Source organism: Pocillopora damicornis, chromosome 3, assembly GCF_964200805.1.
Source record: "Pocillopora damicornis chromosome 3, jaPocDami1.2, whole genome shotgun sequence".
NCBI lineage: Eukaryota > Metazoa > Cnidaria > Anthozoa > Scleractinia > Pocilloporidae > Pocillopora > Pocillopora damicornis.
In genome coordinates, this window is record NC_142672.1 from 31,570,921 (window position 1) to 31,590,191 (window position 19,271).

Consider the following 19,271-nt stretch of genomic DNA (forward strand, 5'->3'; position numbering starts at 1 on the left):
AAAACGCAACAATAGTCAGTGGAGCATTATTCACGCTTCGCCGTAAATCTATTATGACTGTTTTTTACCCATGTAGGACCAAGTTAGCAATCTATAACGAATGACGTTGAAGGGGAAAATTTTTGGATCTTTGATTTCTGTGCAAACGAGAAAATCGTCAGACACCAGACATGAGAGCGCCCCTCTAAAATGGTGAAATAATTTTTTTTTCGTCATTGACATTATTTTTTATCTTTGGAAAGATTTTAAATAATTGTTCAGGAATATTATTGCACTTTACCATCAAAGGTCGTTTGAAGAAGCAATTTTCCAAAATTTACAACAAGTCGTGATTTCTTGTGCTGTCACTTATTCAAGCTTAACATTTTCACTTAATTGATTTCAAATGGAAGGACAAAACAAAAAACTTCGTAAGCAAAATGATTGACTAAAAAACGCATTATAGTAGTCATAGAATGAATACAGTGTGATAACATCTTAGGACTAAAGAACCACGGGATTTCTTCTGTTGTAGCTCATTCAAATCCAGATGTCGATGCTACCTTTTTAATTCCACATCCAATGTGTTTTATTTCATTATTTTTCTAATTTCTTTTTCGTATTGCGTACATCTATTAGTTATATAATTAAACATGAGTCTTTTCAACACGATTTCTTTTTCTTTTCCTTTTCCTTTTTTTTTTTTTTTTTTTTCTCACAGCAGATTGAAACAACATGACGGTTCATTCTGCTATCCAAGAACAACTCGACACTAATAACTGACCATTGTGACAACTCGTGGGCAATTTGCTGTAAAAGGACAACAACTACAGAGCAGGGTCAATTTCTTCGCTTTTTTCTCGACAAAAAAAGGATCAATGCACCTCACTCAACTTCTGCGTGAAATTTCCATTGTTTAGCCAAATGTTTACTCGATTTCATGAACGGAAAATTTTGCTGCTTAGCGTCAGAAATTCTAACAGTTATTGAATTCAGATCAAAATAATTTTTTAATTATACCCATTGAAAATGCTATTATCCAGGCCACATAATTATCCCAATCCCGCAGAACATATTTTGAGGTCAGTAGTTTCTAAATTAGTTTCGCTTTTGCGAATGGATGAATCTTGAACTCGAAAGTTTATTTCGTCGCTAGTTTTGAGCACATTTTCTTTCATTTGAAGAACCAAAAGGTTTGTTCAAGTTTGTGAGGGAACCGAAAATATTGTCTTCAGTCTTGATTTCGTAAGCCACGGGCGGGGACGACTTCTTGTCTGTTTTCCTAGAACCGCCATTCCATATAGCTGTCTACGCAGCCTTTCCATAAACTGGTGATTGGTTCGTTCTGATCATGCGCAAGCTGGTAGGAGTGTTCAAACTCCTTTACGTCACTGAAGGTGGAATATATAGACAAAACCAACAACTGCACTATACTATTTTTTTATCCAACGGCACAAAGTAGAGTACAAATAATGCGCGAATAGAATACAAATATCCTGCGATATTCTACGGTTATTTGGACAGTTGGATGACTTTTCAGACGTTTTAGTGTGTAGTATCGTCGAATTAGTTTTACTCGTTGTTTGAATTTTTATTCGCCCTATTAGCTCCTCAAAATTCGGCACAACTTATAAAAATACTCAGCGATAGTACACACCATAACGTCTAATAAGATACGTTTCAGAATTCTAGAGAAGGTGTAAGTTGACTGTAAAGTCAGAAAAAAGTACAATTTATCATTTCGATCCTAAGTTTCAGACGCCCTAAAATTGTTTGAAGAATCACGAATATTTGAAGGCTTTTTTGTGTTGACAACATGGTAGGTTTGTATCTGACTCGTCACGTCAACTTTTGCTTTGGGGTATCGGAGAATTGCCTTCACTTTCCGTCTGAAGTTGTGGTTGAGCAGGGCATATACGAAAGGGTTGATAGCAGAGTTGAATAATACCATCAAGTTGGAAACTGCATACATAATATGATTCATCTGATAAGAAGAGAATAAATGCAAAGTATAAAGGAACTGGATTGTGCCCCAGCTTATTCCGAAAATGATGCTGACGACTACAGCCATTAAAGTGACCCGCTTCCGGACTCTCATCATACCCTGAGGTTTAAATATGAGAAATATATGGTTTAGTGACTGACACCTCTTGCCTCTAAAGTCGGGCCAAGGTGCATTCATATTTTAAGTGTTTAACATGTGTAATGATATCGAACCGTAGTACTAAAAAAGTACCAAAGTTTTAGAATTTAATAGCTCTTGATATATTTGAGATCTATTGCATTCTTTTAATCATGTTTATGAAACGTCTGACATCCGCTTAAAATCTCTTTTGATCCCTACGATCTGATTGGCTCTTAGAAGTGCGATTCATTTACTAATCGCACCATTTTCTGTAGTAAATACCATCTTTTTCCCAGCCAAAGGAAACTAAACTAAGCAAGACTAGAACAGAACAGCCAATTTCATGAGGATTTCAAGTCCTGTTCAAAGTAAACCGTCAAACTACAGGAAAATCAAATAGAGAGGCCATTATGTTATGAATTTTGCAGCTTTTGTCCCCTCAAAATGGATGTAATTAAGTTGTAGTTGAACCACGTGTCGAGAAATTCTGGTTTAAGAACTTACCCATCATTGAAGTGACGCTTATGATTTAAGACAAACACAGAGAACACAGTTCAATTACCATTTGTTATCACAACGTCAGCACTTACTTTTTGCTGAGATGTCACCGCATCAGTACCATTTCGTTTAAACCACAAGGCAAAAATAACTCTGGAGTACAGCGAAACCATCAAAACTAAGGCAATAATTACTTGCGTGGTGACAGACAAAGAGAAAGCCTTTATCTTCCAATCGTCGGGCCACATTTCATAGCATACGCCGTTGGCGACTCTCATGTAAGTGATATTGGGGATGTTGTACATCGCTGAAATAATCCAGGCGGCAGTTATCATAATCTGGAAAGGAGAGGTGAACATAGGATTTCTGATACTATCGTACTCGTTCTCGTCCTCGTCAGCGTCAGCGTGAACGCTGACACTGACGCCTGCGATGTAATTATTGTTATCGTTATCGATATTTCTAGGTTATTGGCTTATGAAGCATCACTGAAACAAACCTTCAGTTTACGATTGGTGAGTGTCCATCTTTTGCCACGCGGATCAATTACTGCATAATATCTTTCCACGGCGATTGCAACGAGAGTATAAGTGGAACAAAATGCGGCAATCCATGCAAAGCCTCCACCAGTAATGAACGTGCACAAAATCGAACCAATCCAACCTTCTGGGTGCCTTAAGTTGACACTCACAATCAGTTTTGGTGCAATCAATGCTGCGAAGAGGGCATCCCCCACAGCGAGGTTAAAAATTAGAACATTTATGGGCGTCCTGTAGTATTAGAAATATTATGTACTCAGTAGAGTAATTGTATCCTAAATCATAACCCTTTATCAACTGGCTAGAGTCTAGCGGGAAGATAAGGATAACATACAGCGTGCGGCTTGAGATCGGGGTTGTTTGGTCATGTTATTTGGATTCCAACTCCATTCTTTTCAGGAGAGTTTCATCCACTGGTAGTTTTTACCGAGAAGGTGGAACATTTTTCTTGGAAAACATTTCTGGGGCTGCGCGCACAACGAGATGGGATATAATTTCATTGAGGAAAAAAAGACCTGCAAAGATAAAAAAAAAAAAAATGAACGAAGAGTTGCCGTTTTCAACTTTTATCACGGAATTTGTTTGTTTTGATAAGCAAATATAGGCAGCTGAATGCGTTCCATGGTCAAAAATCAACCATTTTGAAAATAGATAGTCATCGAGGATTCATTTTTTCGCAATGACAGATTTTCAGGCGAAAATTGATTCAGGAAATTTAGGTCTTACATATTTGATAAAATACAAATAATACTAAAGCGAGAACTCTCGTTCCAAAGCCTACACACCTTGCACAAATAAGCAGATTGCCTATAGGACATGATTGACATATTCATTTGGTTTCCTCGTGAACTAAACAAATAAATTTTGGCTTCAGGATGAAGTATTTACTTAGTTGGGTCGAAATTGAGGATGCGAATGAGAACGCAATTAACACGAGCTGGAAATACAAACTTGTGAACACACGATCGATCTCAGTAAAAGATCGCAACAAAATATATAGTCGAAACGAACACAAAATGGAATCACAAGGTTTCTCACAAATGGAAAGTTTTGGCGAATTCGTGAAAATGAGTTCAGATTGGTGATATAATTGGTCGAAAAAAAAAAGTTCGATTGATGAGCTTCGACTTATACCTTAATATACCTCAATATACCTTAAATTTCTATTTTTCCATATTATCGCACAAACAAGCGAATTGCCCATGATATCTACCAATACAAGTAGCAGCAGTACTGTTGTTACGGCGAAAGCATTTGACATCTTGAAACACGTTCTCTCAGTAGTGTTATCATGGAACCTAAATGGGGACAAAACAAAAGCAGATAAGCCTATCTCACTGAGAGAAGGTATTATTTTGCTAACATCTAAGAGCGCAACGGTAATGAGTTATTCTCCTGAAAATCTTGTAACAAGTTTCATTCTTAAAATAGTCATGAGACTTAACTTTCGCGTTTCTGCCGGAATGGTAATGATTTGAGCAATTATAGAGGACTTTTTCCTTGATTATCAGCCTAATCTGAATATTCGGGACCTTAAAAATAATCTCGGAAATTTGCAAATTATTCAATATGAGCTTCAGCGTGTCGAATTCCCATTTTGAAAGTGCGTAATCAGTTTGTCACAAAAAAAGATAATGGCTCAGTTTCATGTTGACTAAACCTTGTGACGAAATTGATTTCAAATCGATTGTGATAAAACAAAAGAAATCGAAGACAATAAGATTAAAAACAACGAATCAAAATATCAACGGCTTGAGAGCAAAAAGTTTAAAATCTTCGCCATAGCAATATCCCCTTAAGCCTGAAAATAACGCAAGGTTTCTCGTGCTTTAAAATATTCAAATCCAGATGTTGGTGTTTACTTTTTTAATTTGAAATTCTCTCCTGTCTTTTTTATTTTTTGATCACTTCTTGTTGGTATTTCGAATATCTATTTGCTATATAATTAAATATGAACATGAAACTGGCTTCAAAGTCACTTTCTTGTGCTCAAAGACCTCTACAGAATTGAAGGGACTCTTTTCAACATGACATGCTTCTTAAGGCAGACTGATTATCCATGAAGGTATCTGCTATTATCTAAGTAATAAACTGACGATGACAACTGAAAATCTTGGCAAATTGAAAGCTACTTGTTTTAAAATGACATTAACTAAATGCAATAATGTTTGGCTTTTTGTTTCGGTGCATAGTGCTGTTCAAATCTTGTCTATCGGCATCAAAAAAAATGGAAAGCGTGAAGCAGCTTATGCTCTCTTATCAGCGTAAAGAAACTTAAGTTCCTTTTCGCTGCCCCTTTGGGAGCTGTCTAACCTGGTACTTTCAAAGGGTTAATTCTGATGGCTGATACGTCTTTAAAGATAGAATCGTCTAACTTACCGTTAAGATATTCGCATAGCGGTATATTGCTAAGGGTTCCGTCTCAATAACTCGAGTGCTTTGAACAGAGCATGGAAGAATGAATCAAACTTTAGCAATAAGCAGCTGCTCAAATGGATGAAATCAAACTCTTTGTAGCTGTCATGCAAATTTCATCGATTCATTTCACACAACGCGGAGGGCTTTTTTTACCGTTGAAAAACAACTTTGGTTTCTACTGGTTTCGAGGAATACTTCCGAGTAGAGCAATTATGACTGTGTTTTATCATCAAGATAAGCGCGGATATCGGTCTTCCATGCGCGACGTTTGACCATAAGACTCCAAATACACTCGGATTATGTTTGTTTGTAATTAGCCACAAAATCCCGCGTAGAAACGCATTGCCTAAGGGAAAAACCACTTATTGGGAGATTTACGAAGTACGCCATGTGAATACAAGTGAATAAAGAGGGTAAGTTTCTAAAGAAACTGTGGTGCTGCGTACAACAAGATAATTTTGGTTTAATCTGAGTTTCTAATGAAAATTGGCCACCGTAAAGAGTTTCAAAGCTGATGTTTCGAGCATTAGCCCTTCGTCTGTGTGAATACACCTGTGCACTTACACCTCAGCACTAATTAGCATAAAAACAGTACGTTCTTAAAAGAATTCACAAGAAAGTTTTTCTTTACAACAAGGACTGTGAAAAGCAAGATGATTTGGTTTTATCAGATGAGTTGATGATGTAATTGGCCACCGTAAAGAAGTTCTCTCTGTTGCTCCAAAAAAAGTGACTTTAGTGTCTAGCTCAAAAAACGTTATACTTCCACTAGCCTCTACTAATGATCAAACTATGCTTTCAAAAACTGCATGCTGAGTAAATTTCTTATAAACTCACTACGATAACTCTTTTGGTGAGTAGTAATAGACTTTATAATGGCAAGCACTTGGTCGTATGACAATACATGCTGGCTTGATGATTAACACCAAGATCCGGTCACTAAAAGCGGCAAACCTGAGCGACAACTCAAAATCCTTTTGAATGTCGTCTTCCACAAAATCCTAAAACACGAGCAAATTGGAAAAGTTCGAAAAGATTGCCACTAAACAAGAAAGAATAACGACGTCTCCATTGAGTGGCACATTTTATCTGAGCTGCCTGGGTCGAAGAAGAAAGATTTCCTGTCCGTTTGCTCCAAGTTCCGTCGGTTTTCCCTTCATCATTCGGACAAATTAGCCTAATGGAAAGCGTCCAAGAGTTTCTGTTAATGGATATTATCAACGCAACCAAATTTGTGACAAATTTTCATCAGCTCTATTAGGACACGCATTGTGAAAGAAAGAACTTGTACGACTATGAAGTTGAGTTAAATACTGAAGTTTCGGTTTTGTTTAGAGGGTTGACGTGTAAAGTGAGGAAAATGAAGCCAACCGTAGCGTGATCAACTACTGCTTTTAAGTTGTATCTGTGATGATATTGGCAATTTCCGTACTTTTTTTTCTGTTGAATATACTAATCTCCCTTACGCCATAATCTCCGTAATAGTCATTTAACTCGAGTTTGTTTGTTAAACCAGTACTGTCGTTCATTTAAAAGTATTTGTTCATTTATCTTTGCCTGAATGTAGCGAAGCGTAATGAAACAAAAGATAAATGGTTTCTTGAATTCCCGAGCACGAGTGCATTTGTCGGCAGTGTGTTTTAAGTACCGGCGTGAGATTATGGGAAAGAAGTGTGATATGTAAACTAGCAAGTATATATTCGCTGAACAGTAAACAAGTTTCATTGTGGATTTTTACAAGCGGACAGTTAAATTTTGTTCTTTTTTATTTTTTGGTTGGAATCCTGTAATCCATTTCCTCGTAACGATTTTTAGTTGTGCTTTCCTGATGATTGACAGTCATTATAAGTGGTTTTGTTTATTCAATTTACTTTGGCCGCGTCGAACGTATAGAGTTTGTTTAATTTTTTGGTGTCTAAACAGTGTAAACAGTTGTTTTTGTCTTGTGATTAGTTGGTTAGTTCAATAAATGGGCTAAGGATTGTCTGCTTATCCCGCACCGCATTTCTGGTTGTCAGTTTTTTGGGCGCGGGGAATTCAAGAAACGTGCACTTTTCTTTTCTTTACATGCTCTATAACTAATAGAGATACTCATGAAAATAAATGTATAAAAGTTTGCTTGGAAGCTTTTCAAATTACCTCTGTCATAACGCAAATGAAAACGTCTCGGTGAAGCCCCTCTCTTTAATTTACTTTGACCCGTTTTTTCTACAATCTACTCACTTAACGAAATGCTCAGTTTATGGAGGATCTTACGGTAGTTAAAGCCCTAAATTGTTCGGGCGCTTTTGGTGAGCATTTTGAGAAAAAAGTCAAAATGTTATTCACCAGCATAGGTCTGGTCTGATCTGCTACACTTTACCGAGAGAGACAAAATCAACTAACAGGTCAGATTTAATCCCCGATGGGTATAAAAAAAAACCCATCGAAATAGAATTAATACATAGAATTAGAGCTCCTTAGCTGCACAGGTAAGGATTAACTTAGAGATATCGAAATTTCGTGAAGTATGATAGAGCTGTTCAAGTAATTAAATACGTTATCTTTAAGTAAAGATAACAAATGTTGCTAGGACTTTGAATTTAAACTGGTGGTGAACTGCAAGTATACTTCAGCGACGATCATGAAATGTATATTTCTGCAAGAAAAGAAAGGTCAGAACCATTGTAAGCCTCATATTTAACAAAAAACAGTTTTATGTAATTAATCTTCCCTGTTAATGACATTATTCGAAGAAAAATTTCTGTAAGAAGATAACCTGATATACTACTAAAAAAAAGAAAATATATGCAGCTTTGTATTAGACATATTTCCCCTCTCTTCCGAATTGAAAAAGTAGTTTACTTAATTGGCATGACTAGAGAGGAGCCACAAGAACTAATTGTCTATGTTATGTCAGTTGAAAATCAATGATCTCTAAGCTAGTTGTTAGTGTCTTCATACAGTGTATCAATTTATAGGGAATGAGATGAAAAGTTATTTTCTACAGTGTTACGTGTTTATCAACAGTAGTTGATAAAGCAATATATATAGTTGATATAGCAATAGTTTATTTAACAGGTTAAAACTTACTGTGATAGGGAATCAAGTGTTTCTTAAAAAGGATGCAGTTCAAAAGTTGCGGTGTCAATGCATCATGTGTTTGTCAACAAGAAAGCAGTTTAAAAGTTGTGGTGTCAATGCATCATGTTTTTATCAACATGGTAGCAGTTAAAAAGTTGCAGTGTCAGTGCATCATGTGTTTGTCAACAAGAAAGCAGTTTAAAAGTTGCGGTGTCTATTTATTACGTTGTTATCAACAAAGAAGCGGTGTAATCGTTGTAGTGTCTATGTATGATCTGATCATCAAGAAGGAAGCAGTCTTTAAATCTTCATTGTCTTAATATGTATCAAATGATCGTCAAAGAGTAAAATGATAAGTAATGAAATATTTAAGTTTGCCTAGAAAAATAAAGGAGAAATGAATCAATATTTAACTTATAAGTAAACAAATAAAAAAAAAAACTAATGAAAGCAAATCAAACATAAACACAAAAACATACAATACTCAACCATGGCCCAATCCTTAATACTTCCCATTTGCGCCTGCCTTTTATAGATTGACTCTTATTGACTTTATTTTGGGCTTTCAAGTCTTCATGATGATTTAAGCAATAGATGCTTTACCGTGACATAAAATATTTCTCATTGGTTTTGTTATCGGCCTACAAACCATCGCCGCAACAATGCTTCCGAACTCTGATTTCAGACTTTAGATCTCAGACATTCTAGTTTTATTTCCACTTTGATTTCCCGTCCTTCGTCTTCCGACGTCTATCTTCGATTTCCGAATTAAGACTTCTAATTCCGACTTCAGACTTCGCGATCGTATTTCGGACATTTTATTTAACAATTCGGAGTTTACTTCTCAACTTCCGGCTGTGGACTTCTAATCTCCGCCTTCAGACTTCGGATTTTGAACCTTCAATTTCGCAGTTCGGAGTTTTTATTCGGACCATCCACTTTTAATTTCCCAACGTCCGGCTTCGGAACTTCAGACTTCGGGTTTCTGACATTCTATGTTGTCGTCACAGCTCGGAGTCTTATTTTCGACTATATTCCGACTCAAGATTTCGGATTTCGCACATTCAATTCCGGTCACTAACGTATAATTTTCTGACTTCCGGCTTTGCACCTTCTTATTTACGACTTACGACTTCAAAGCACTCACTTCTATGTCTAATCTATGACCGTGAACTTTCGAAATGCGTCTTCCAATGTAAACCTTCGATCTCCTTTTTTTCCGATTTCGACTCTTAAATGCCATTTTCAACATATGCTAACTTGAAAGGTTCAACGTTCTTCTCGAGTCAGGAATGTAAAATCAGAATATAAGGGCATTTTAGTAATTTAAAAAACAGAGGCGCAACAATAACCTAGAAAAGAGGGAAAATACCTTTCAAGGTCACAAGTTTACTAAGATTCTGCCCCTTTAAACCCTAAGAGTTACCAGCATCTAGTTCATGAAACGAAACGGAATTAAATGAAATGGTCTTGATTGTTAACAAATTCTCCAGTTCAGCACCATAAGGATACACAGAGGACAGTATGTAGAATATGAAGTCCATGTTAGTGTGTCGAGTGTTAAACAAAGGAGGTAACAGTTCGCAAACAGCAGGTAAAAGAAAGGAATTCATTAGTTATTTTTAATAGAAATACGGAGGGAAAATAATAACTCTGTGCTAACGAATCGAATGGTGCATAAGTTGCTTGTACCGATCAGACCCCTGCATTGGGGTATGTATCTCGTACCAATCAGATCACAGCATTCCCTCAAGGACTACTTCGAAAGGACACAATTTCAAATCTTAGTAACGACCTATTTTACTCTCTATGTTTTAGCATGATAATAGACTGACGGTGCATGACTCAGGGAAATTTCTCACATATTCGAAACTTGATTTGAAATTATCTTGCCACACAAAAGATGTATATCACTCGTAAATCACGACTCCGAAGTACCATTTTCGACGTCCAGTAATTTGATAGATTATGACCAGAGGCTGTCGAGAAAACAAAAAAGATCTTTTAGTATAACCATTTTCTTTAAAAAAAAGAGTTCCCTCTTTCCCACTTGGCTGGAAAATTCTCCGTTTAATTTAAACTCCGGCGAGATTGGAAAGCTGGTCATCCCGATTTTCACAAATCACAGAAAGTATTAATTACGGTTGAGTAAGTAACAGCTTTGAAAGATAAAAACAATTGCTGAAAACCCTATCCTTTTTCCTACAATTATCATTCTGAATTGATCATTTGAAAAGCATATGTTTTTTCTCTTTTTATCCGGAACGTCGCGTTTTTCCAAGTAGAAAGCGGCATTCGAAAAGCGAATTACCGAAGCACAGCTTTTGTCTTTCCTTTTCCGCTTTTAAAAAAAGGGAGGTTTTAATTACTCCAGAATACAGTTCATCGACATTGTGGTTTTTGGCGATCGATTAGTCAAATTCAAGATCAACAAGATTTTAAAACATGGCTTATAAGCACTGAAATGTCGCCCTCGAAAGTATATTTATTCGAGCGCCTCGTATGCGCAGGATTTGTTTAAACCTTGGTTAAGATATCATGCACGCATTCCTAATTTCAATCAATTTTTCCGCCACCAGCAAAAATTTTCTGGTCTTAAATCTTTACTGACAGTTAAATACACGCTATTTCTTAGCAGAGTGTTAAAATTTTTACCAATCCTTAGCTTTCATTTGAGCCCATGCAGGAATTTGAACTGTACATACAAAAGCCTTATACGCTCACGGACTTACCCAAAAGTTGAAGAGTGGAAAGAAGAAGTGAAAAGCAGGGGTGATTTAGTGATGGTGCAAGGAGTGAATTTTGGGGTCATAACAACGACTCGGAAATTTGCTTTCAGCCATTTTCCAAAACGAGCTAATGTAACTTTTGTTTAAGGCTGCTACGAATGACGGGAATGTTCACGGACGGACTCACGGGCATGATAACAAGGAGTCTACGTTGCCTTGGGCACCGTAGATTCAGAATAATAATTATAAATACATAAATAAAACAGACAAACAAACAAAAAAACTCAATATTGAGTATTTGCTATCAAAGATATTTCCTACTTAAGTTAGTTATTTGTGCTTTTTTTTCTTTCAGACATGTTTGATGGTATCATCAGAGCAGATCAAAGATCACTATAATCAATATTAACTATGAGAGGAAAGTCATATCTTTACTATGATAACTATTTGACGTTTGACTCCTCAATTTGGATTCGAAAAGTGATTTTTGGTAAAATATGAATAAAATCTTGATATGCTTACTGGAACCAAAATGATAAACAATGGCGGTTACCGAGCTGGATTTTTTTATTTTGCAGACACATAGAGCCAAGATACAAGTTTATTTCCCGGCATCGTTTTGCTTTCCTATTAGGGAGGACCAATAAATTGCCAAAGCGGCAGAGAAGTCGGTGAGCAGTTTTTATTTTTGCTCTATTTCAATTGCAAATTTCCATTCCAATTCTCTCACTGAGAATAACAGTCGTTTCGCTTACGGGTCGTTTCGCCTACTGTCTGCTCGCCTACGTCTACAGTCGATTTGCCTACGTCCAACATGTCAGTTCGCTTACGTCTTAAATCTTAAATCTTTTATCTTGATTCTCAGTTTTTCTGCGCGGTTCAACAAGGACTTTTCAACAATTCAATTTTAAAGCTTTGACATATGAATTGTAGGCGAACTGACATATTGGACGTAAGCGAACCGACTCATGACGTAAGCGAACCGACTCATGACGTAAGCGAACAGACGGTAGGCGAAAGGATCGGTTACCCCCTCTGATGTTCTTATACAAGTTCTTTTTCTTCCGATAAAAGTCCAAAAACAGTATTGTAAGTAATATTATAAATTTGATCTCAAGTCTTATATCTTAATGTTTATTTAACGATGCTATATTTAACTATACCAGGTCTAATTCTAACTAAGACTTATTCTTATCAGAGGCCAATGGTCTCTATTTACTCATGCAACATACCCAATGCATATCTTTTCTCTTTTCACGAATCATTCGATCTAATCCTGGAAATTTTTAAATGAAGTCAATGGTTTTCATCACTTCTTGATGGCAATTATTCAGTAATTACGGACTGAAACACGTTGTTTTAAACATATAAGTCGATATCAGGCTTTCTCGTTGTTTCAACAGAACCAAAGTAGATAAGACTGCCATGAACTTCAATGAATAAGTCTTAAACTTAAAATAAGAACAAAGTTGTTTTCTCGTCTTGTCACGAGCGTTGGATAAAGAAAAAATTCTGAGTCCCCTTCGGATTCTGTCCCCCGATGCTCTGCCACTGAGCTACAGAGATGCTCATCTTAGAGTCTCTGTGGCTCGATGGTTCTATTCCTCACGGGAACTCAGAATTTTTTCTTTGTCCCGCGCTCGTAGCAAGACGAGTTTTATCGGCTATACACAAGAAAGTACTCTCAGAAACAAATGATCTCTCAACTTTTTGTTCATGAAATTTGAGAATGGTCGATATCTCTAAAGTTAGACATTGCAAGCATTTATATAACTTAAGCTTGGCAAATGAATATCAAGGATAAAAACAATGAGGTTTTGTTGTTGTAAGGACGTCATTCCCAACTTGGAAATTATATTCGTGAGTAGTCAGAAATAGATCACTAGATATATTACACCAATATCATGTTAACACTATATTTAAAGTCGAGACCGACTGAACAGTGAGATATGGTATCATTCTTTTAACTAGGAACCTTACCTGAGTGAACTTTACAAGAAAACCTTATTGCCAAAGCTTTAATGAAGGAATTTTGCAGTTTTAGTCTGCAATACAGTGTCTTTCGAAATAGAATTAGGTGCTTCCTATTCTTGTCTTTCTCTGGTGTAAATACCTGCAGTGTGGGTCTTTAACCGAATTTGCATCACACACTCACCTCAATATTTATATCGGAAAAACTATGTACTGCTATTTGCCATTAGTGTTTTTTTTGCACTGTAAGTTTTCGTTAAATGTTTCTGCTATAAAAAAGAGTGGATCTTTTAGGTAAATCATGACGCATTAAGGGTGATCGAGAATTACCACATCCGACCGCCTCTCACCAAAATTAATTCAAGAGACGCACAAGTGAATATGGGCTCCAGGTCGAGAGGAAGCAATGCTCTTTACTGAGTGACGCTGAAGTAATATAGGTTGTTTTTCAAAGCTAGAAAATCGCTCCACAATGCACATACGAGCATTAATCCCTGCTCATAAGGCTGTCATTAAGGGTGAAGCTTACATGAGCAGGTGCTTGGTTCTCAAGGTTGGTTTTTGTATGCTCTGACAATTCACACAGACAACTGATTGGCAGCCAATATACGCTAGACATTGAACATCTTAAATGTACTCTAGTGCTTTTTCCTTTTGGGAAAATTATCAGACTTTGTCTAAATCAATGAAAAGTGTTAGAGAAAATGTCATCAAAACAGTAGACGTAACTTCAGTTTTATTACGACCAAGTGTTTGTGAATGTATCACATCGCGTGAGTTGTTCATTTGGGGTGGCAAGCGAGGATACAATCTTACGCTTTCGAATTTATATATTTGAGCTCTGATCAATATTTGGCGATAACACTTCTCTTTGCAGTTTGAAATTTCGTTTTTACAAATACTGCATGGGTCGAGCTGGCGAGAAAAAAGCATAGCGAAGTAAAGGAATATACTGACACAGGAAAAGGTAACTATTAGATTTTAATATTGATTGGAGCCCGTAATATGGGGCAGTTTTGGATTTTTTGTGTCGAACGGGAGCAAAACCAGTAGTTTTGCTGTTTCTATTTGTTGTACGCAGTCTAATTACTCCTGTAGTACTGTAAAAGCTTTGCTCATTGACCAAGTTATAAGATGTAAGGCAATGCAGACAGAATGATGCAGTTGATTTCAGATGTTTTGGAAAAACATTTAAGAAAATGCAATACCCGGATGGAAATAAAATTAGAACATATCAGTCAAGAGTTTGAGTTATTGGCAGTGAAATTGCATGATTTGTTAAGTGTATGTCATCTGAAGATAATGGCAAGAAAATAAACGTTTCTCGATAAAAAGTTATTGAGTTTGGCTGGCAGTAAAATAGATCTCAAAACTGAGTGCTTTTAGCCTTTTTTTTTGCTAAAAGACCTACAAAATTCAACAAACAATACGCGTCACTTTGACTCTAGTTAGTATTAAAGCAAACCAACACCATCGATATGAAACGAGTTGGTTTCTTCTTGTGTTTTCCTTTCTCTTGAGATATTTGAAGGGAAAGTCGAGGGAATAATTGTACCTTGGCTTATTTTTGCCCGAAGTAAGGCCATTTAAACTACAGTATACAAAATAAGTTGAAGCTGCCTCTTGTTTGTTTGTAGGTAAAAATCTACTTGTGACTCATGGCAGAAACTGGGATTGTCATGACAATCCTCTTCATACTTGTCTCGGTAGATATCGTGGGGAATTCTCTCGTTTGTGCGATAATATGGAAAAATAGAAATCTCAGGTATGTTAGAGAGTTGCAAGCAGTAGAACCTCTCCTTTAAGGTATCTCTAGTTAATGGACACCTCTCCTCTGTGCTTCGTACGGTCTGAATCAGACCGATTATTCTTAAAGCTGCAAAAAGAGTAGGCAAGTATAATATAAAGCGGAAGCGCATAAGAGTTTATCTAAAACAGAATGTGAAAGATAACCTATTTTTTCAGCTTGGTAATGGAATAGTGAAAGATATTTTGTCGTCTTCTCACGAGCTGGGGAAAAGGAGTATATCAGATGATCTGAGTCCGTCAGAGTATTCGAACCTCTGTCTCCCGGCGGTTGAGCACCAACGCGCTAAAAGACTAAGGTTCTCTACCATACGAAGACTATAATAATTAAACTAGCAGGAAGCCAACTTAATGAAACGAACTCGATACCTTTTTGTCATTACTAGTTATTATTTCTTTGCGTATTTTCATCACCATAGGACCCCCATTCATATTCTACTTTTTAACCTTGCTGTGGCGGATGGTCTCTTTGCTTTGTTGATTGCACCAAAACTCATTGTGAGCCTCAATTCAAAGCACCCCGAGGGGACGGGTGGTTCAGTTTTGTGCCTGTTGATAACTGGTGGAGCCTTCGCGTGGGTTGCAGCACTGTGTGCCATTTATACTCTGGTTGCGATTGCCGTCGAAAGATACTATGCAGTCACTGATCCGTATGGCAAGAAATGGAATCTCACTAAGAGAAAACTGAAGGTTCGTTCTGATTCAGTTTTTCTGCATTTTAAGTTACGATGGAAACATTAAACAACGCTCTCACAACTAAACTTCGAGCTCTAACATAGGCGAGTAAGCAAATTTTTTGGCATTGGCGTCAGTGAAGTCTCAAATATTTTTTAAAAACTTACTGTGTGTGGTCTAATGAGAGCAATGATCAGTGCGAAGATCGTACTGTCGGACTTCTATCAGCCCAAGGTAGGTGTCCAGAGTCTTGACAGGAAAAACCGAGAAAGATCACCATACACTACAAGGCTAAGTCGATTGTAACTTCTAAACCCAAAAATTCCCTGGAAACTAGATCACTTTCATGAGCACAACGGGTAGAAATAACCTTAAGCGAAGTAGACTTCACTAAATGTGATTGCCGCCAACGTTTCATAACCTGTGGATTTTTTTTTTTTTAACTTGCTTCATGCACCCCTTCTTTGTACTCACCGTAATTAGATAGTATACATCGAAAGCCGTATAAACAAGGGCACATTTCGGAATTAACAACAAGTCCATGGGTGCAGGCCCAGAAACATACAGAATATACGGGCAGCTCGTGCAGTTAGTAATGGTAAAAGGACTGAGAGGAGTCCAATTCGGTCTGTAATCATACGAGTGATTAACGAAATCGGACAACCGCGAGGTGGGACTCCGATTTGTTAATTACGAGTATGATTACAGACAGAATTGGACGAAACTAAGTCCTGTTACCGATAAATCAAGACTATGAAAAAATTTGACATAAGACAACCGTCGTTTATACGTTTACATAAAAAAAAACAACAACAACAGTAAATTCGGCGAAATGCGCCGCAACAGTACGCGCATGTGCACAGAACACGTGCTGTCAATTACAAAGGCATGACGTGTACACTGTCCAATTACAAGTATGAAGTGTTCATTGTCCTATTAGCGCTCAAAACAGGTTGATGATATAACATGTTTTGATTATTATTATCATTGTCATTGACACTGTCACTGTTAGTGTCCCTGAAATTATCATAATCACTGATCTTCATTGTTATTATTATTATTATTGATATAATAATTATCATTTATACTATTGATTTTTATTTGAACTCCCAAATTTCGACATTTCATTGCAGGTAATGATAATAGCTTTCTGGATCTTAGCCGCAATAGCATGCATCCCCAACACCATGTACATGAGGGTCAATAATGGCCACTGCTATGAAAAATTTCCTAAAGAATGGGTTACCAAGGCTTATACTCTATGGAACACCACCCAAGTATTTGTTGCCTTGTTACTGATGGTCACGTTATACTCCAGAGTCGTGCGCACGTTATGGTTTAAATCAAATATTGTTGCCCACCCTGTGACATCTCAACAAAAAGTAAGTACCCTTACAAAGTCGTGCGCTATTTGCATAAATAATACAATCCCATTTTCAATTGTATCTCGTTTTTTTTCTTTTGCTTCTGTTTTTTTTTTTTAGCTTCCTTTTTTTTCCAATTTGAAATATTCAAGTTTCACTTGCGACAAACTGTTTCGTAGCTAGTATGACGCAAGTATATGACGCTAGTATGATATAATTCGAAGTTCGTATGGGGTTGAGAATGGCTCTACAAAAGGGAGACAGACAGTAGCTAACATCTTGTACTTTAAGACCGAGACTTTTTAGCGTGATACTCAAACAGTTTGCTAAGTAAATTTGAAAGCAATTTGGTAATTTTCTAGAACGATTTTAAACACCGCGTGATACCTGCCCACGAAAACTTTTTTGCAAGTATTTTACAAGTTTATAAACTCAAAAGAGTATTTTTTTTTTTTTTTGCGTTTGTTGTCGTTGACGCTGTTTCTTCCTTTTTCGCTTTGCCTTTTGTTTATATGTTGTCTTTTTTATATTAATTTGGCATTTATTCGTTCCTGTTTGTTGTTGTTGTTTTTTTTTTTGGCCAAGAGTAGCGGCAAGATTGTTAGATATTACTTTATTCATTCAAGTTTGTTCTGTTTACACGATTTAAGATAGACCAAATGAACACCCAGTTTTTCTTAACCAAACATTTTTGGCCAAAAGATTACCTCGACGAATTTTGCGTTGACAAAAAGTGAAAAAAGAGGTTCGTCGATTTTATTTTCTTCGTGTTGACTTTCTCTTAACAGGCGTGTGCCCAACTTTCCTAGCACGTATTTCCATTGAATTTACCGCAAACCGCCTCATATCATAATAATTTTTGTCAAAAAAAGTAAAAGAGGATTCTAGCAATCTTTAAAATCCTGTACTCGGGCAGTTTATCCTCGTTCTCTTCAACTAACCTCAGTTGGCGCTTTGACGATAGCGTCCGACGATGGTGAAGGAAAAGTAGAACAACTGCTCTGAATTATTTTGTTAAATGCAGATAAAACAAAATATCACGGTATTTTAACATTTAGAAAGTTTTTGTCTCGATAGTTTTCTTTTAAATGTTTAGAAAATTTCCATTTTTAAAACACTTTTCAATCCTCAGGGTGTAATGAGAGTCCGCAAGCGAGTCACCTTAATGGCTGTGGTTGTCAGTATCATATTTGGAATCTGCTGGGGCACAATCCAGATTCTTTACACCTTGCATGCTTTCGAGGTTTTTCGGTTGGATAAAGTCGTTATCGCAATTTCCAACATTCTGGTATTGTTTAATTCTACTATCAATCCCTTTGTGTATGCTCTGCTCAGCGAAAACTTCAGACAGAAATTAAAAGGAATGGTCCGATTCCCAAGGGCTACTGTTGGTGCCACAACGGAGCTTCATAACATTGAAGTCCACATTGCAAGAGATAAATCCAACACCCCTGATGTTTCGATCAATACAACAACATCCGTGAGCCAGGAGTAAAAAAAAAAAAAGAACTTTTTTCAAGCAATCATTTAATTAAATAACACGTCATAACTAGACTTGAAAGGCTGGCACTTAGCGTAGAAATTGTTGTGTTTTTTTGCGGGAAGCTGTACAGATATAGTTCAATTTAGGAATATATATGACAAGATAAAATAATTGGACCAATGTTTTCTCGAAAATAAAAGGGAATGTCGTGCAATAACAGATGTGTTACCCCATTAAAGGATGTGTACAAGTTGAACAATACATATCAAAATAATTGTGCTTTCAAACATCTTGCATTGAATATGTCATTTTGGCTGTTACAAACGCGTTGCAATTAGGCTTACAGACAGTATTTGAGATGCCAGTCGAGCCGTAGAATTGTGGGAAATAGCATGCTTTATCAGAGTTGAACAGGATGCAGAAACCTGACGAGATTGCGCTCAATCTTGTACTCGTCAATGCATTTGAGAAACAGTTATAAGGTTTTGGGATTCTGGTCGTCTGGTCGAAAAGTGGCCATATTTATTCTTAGCAGGAATTTGATAGTTAATCAGACCACTCCAAAACTTGATCCTTCAATCTTGATGCGAACAAAAAAAACAAAAAGTTGACCTCTTCTCA

The 19,271-nt window shown here is 36.7% G+C and overlaps 2 protein-coding genes across 6 annotated transcripts; one reads left to right on the forward strand and one right to left on the reverse strand.

The window, feature by feature from the left end:
- Window positions 1-1,405: 1,405 nt before the first annotated feature.
- LOC113666071 (QRFP-like peptide receptor) lies at window positions 1,406-5,650 on the reverse strand. Its single transcript, XM_027181828.2, has 5 exons — window positions 5,521-5,650; window positions 4,296-4,439; window positions 3,102-3,372; window positions 2,695-2,940; window positions 1,406-2,083 (listed from the first exon to the last, which is right to left on the reverse strand). Exons 2-5 carry the CDS (start codon window positions 4,400-4,402, stop codon window positions 1,727-1,729), a joined length of 981 nt encoding a protein of 326 aa, XP_027037629.2. The 5' UTR covers window positions 4,403-4,439; window positions 5,521-5,650; the 3' UTR covers window positions 1,406-1,726.
- LOC113666069 (QRFP-like peptide receptor) lies at window positions 2,812-18,867 on the forward strand. Of its 5 annotated transcripts, XM_027181826.2 has the most exons (8): window positions 2,823-2,953; window positions 3,069-3,117; window positions 11,930-12,022; window positions 14,200-14,289; window positions 14,960-15,087; window positions 15,548-15,818; window positions 16,937-17,185; window positions 18,300-18,867. In XM_027181826.2, the coding sequence occupies exons 5-8, from the start codon at window positions 14,981-14,983 to the stop codon at window positions 18,660-18,662; spliced, it is 990 nt and encodes a 329-aa protein (XP_027037627.1). In that variant the 5' UTR covers window positions 2,823-2,953; window positions 3,069-3,117; window positions 11,930-12,022; window positions 14,200-14,289; window positions 14,960-14,980; the 3' UTR covers window positions 18,663-18,867. The 5 variants fall into 5 exon arrangements, with proteins under 5 accessions (XP_089055970.1, XP_027037627.1, XP_089055971.1 ...); XM_089199844.1 differs by lacking the exon at window positions 3,069-3,117 and having other exon boundaries at window positions 2,812-2,953; XM_089199845.1 differs by lacking the exon at window positions 3,069-3,117 and having other exon boundaries at window positions 2,863-2,880.
- The last annotated feature ends 404 nt before the right edge of the window (window positions 18,868-19,271 follow it).

Coding starts and splice junctions, on each gene's coding strand:
- LOC113666069 (XM_089199844.1), top strand. CDS start 14,981: ATGGCAGAAACTGGGATTGTCATGACAATCCTCTTCATACTTGTCTCG. Junction 15,088..15,547: donor TGGAAAAATAGAAATCTCAG/GTATGTTAGAGA, acceptor TCATCACCATAG/GACCCCCATTCATATTCTAC. Junction 15,819..16,936: donor TCACTAAGAGAAAACTGAAG/GTTCGTTCTGAT, acceptor ATTTCATTGCAG/GTAATGATAATAGCTTTCTG.
- LOC113666071 (XM_027181828.2), bottom strand. CDS start 4,402: ATGTCAAATGCTTTCGCCGTAACAACAGTACTGCTGCTACTTGTATTG. Junction 3,373..4,295: donor TGGAAAAATAGAAATTTAAG/GTATATTGAGGT, acceptor CTAATACTACAG/GACGCCCATAAATGTTCTAA. Junction 2,084..2,694: donor CGGTGACATCTCAGCAAAAA/GTAAGTGCTGAC, acceptor TTTAAACCTCAG/GGTATGATGAGAGTCCGGAA.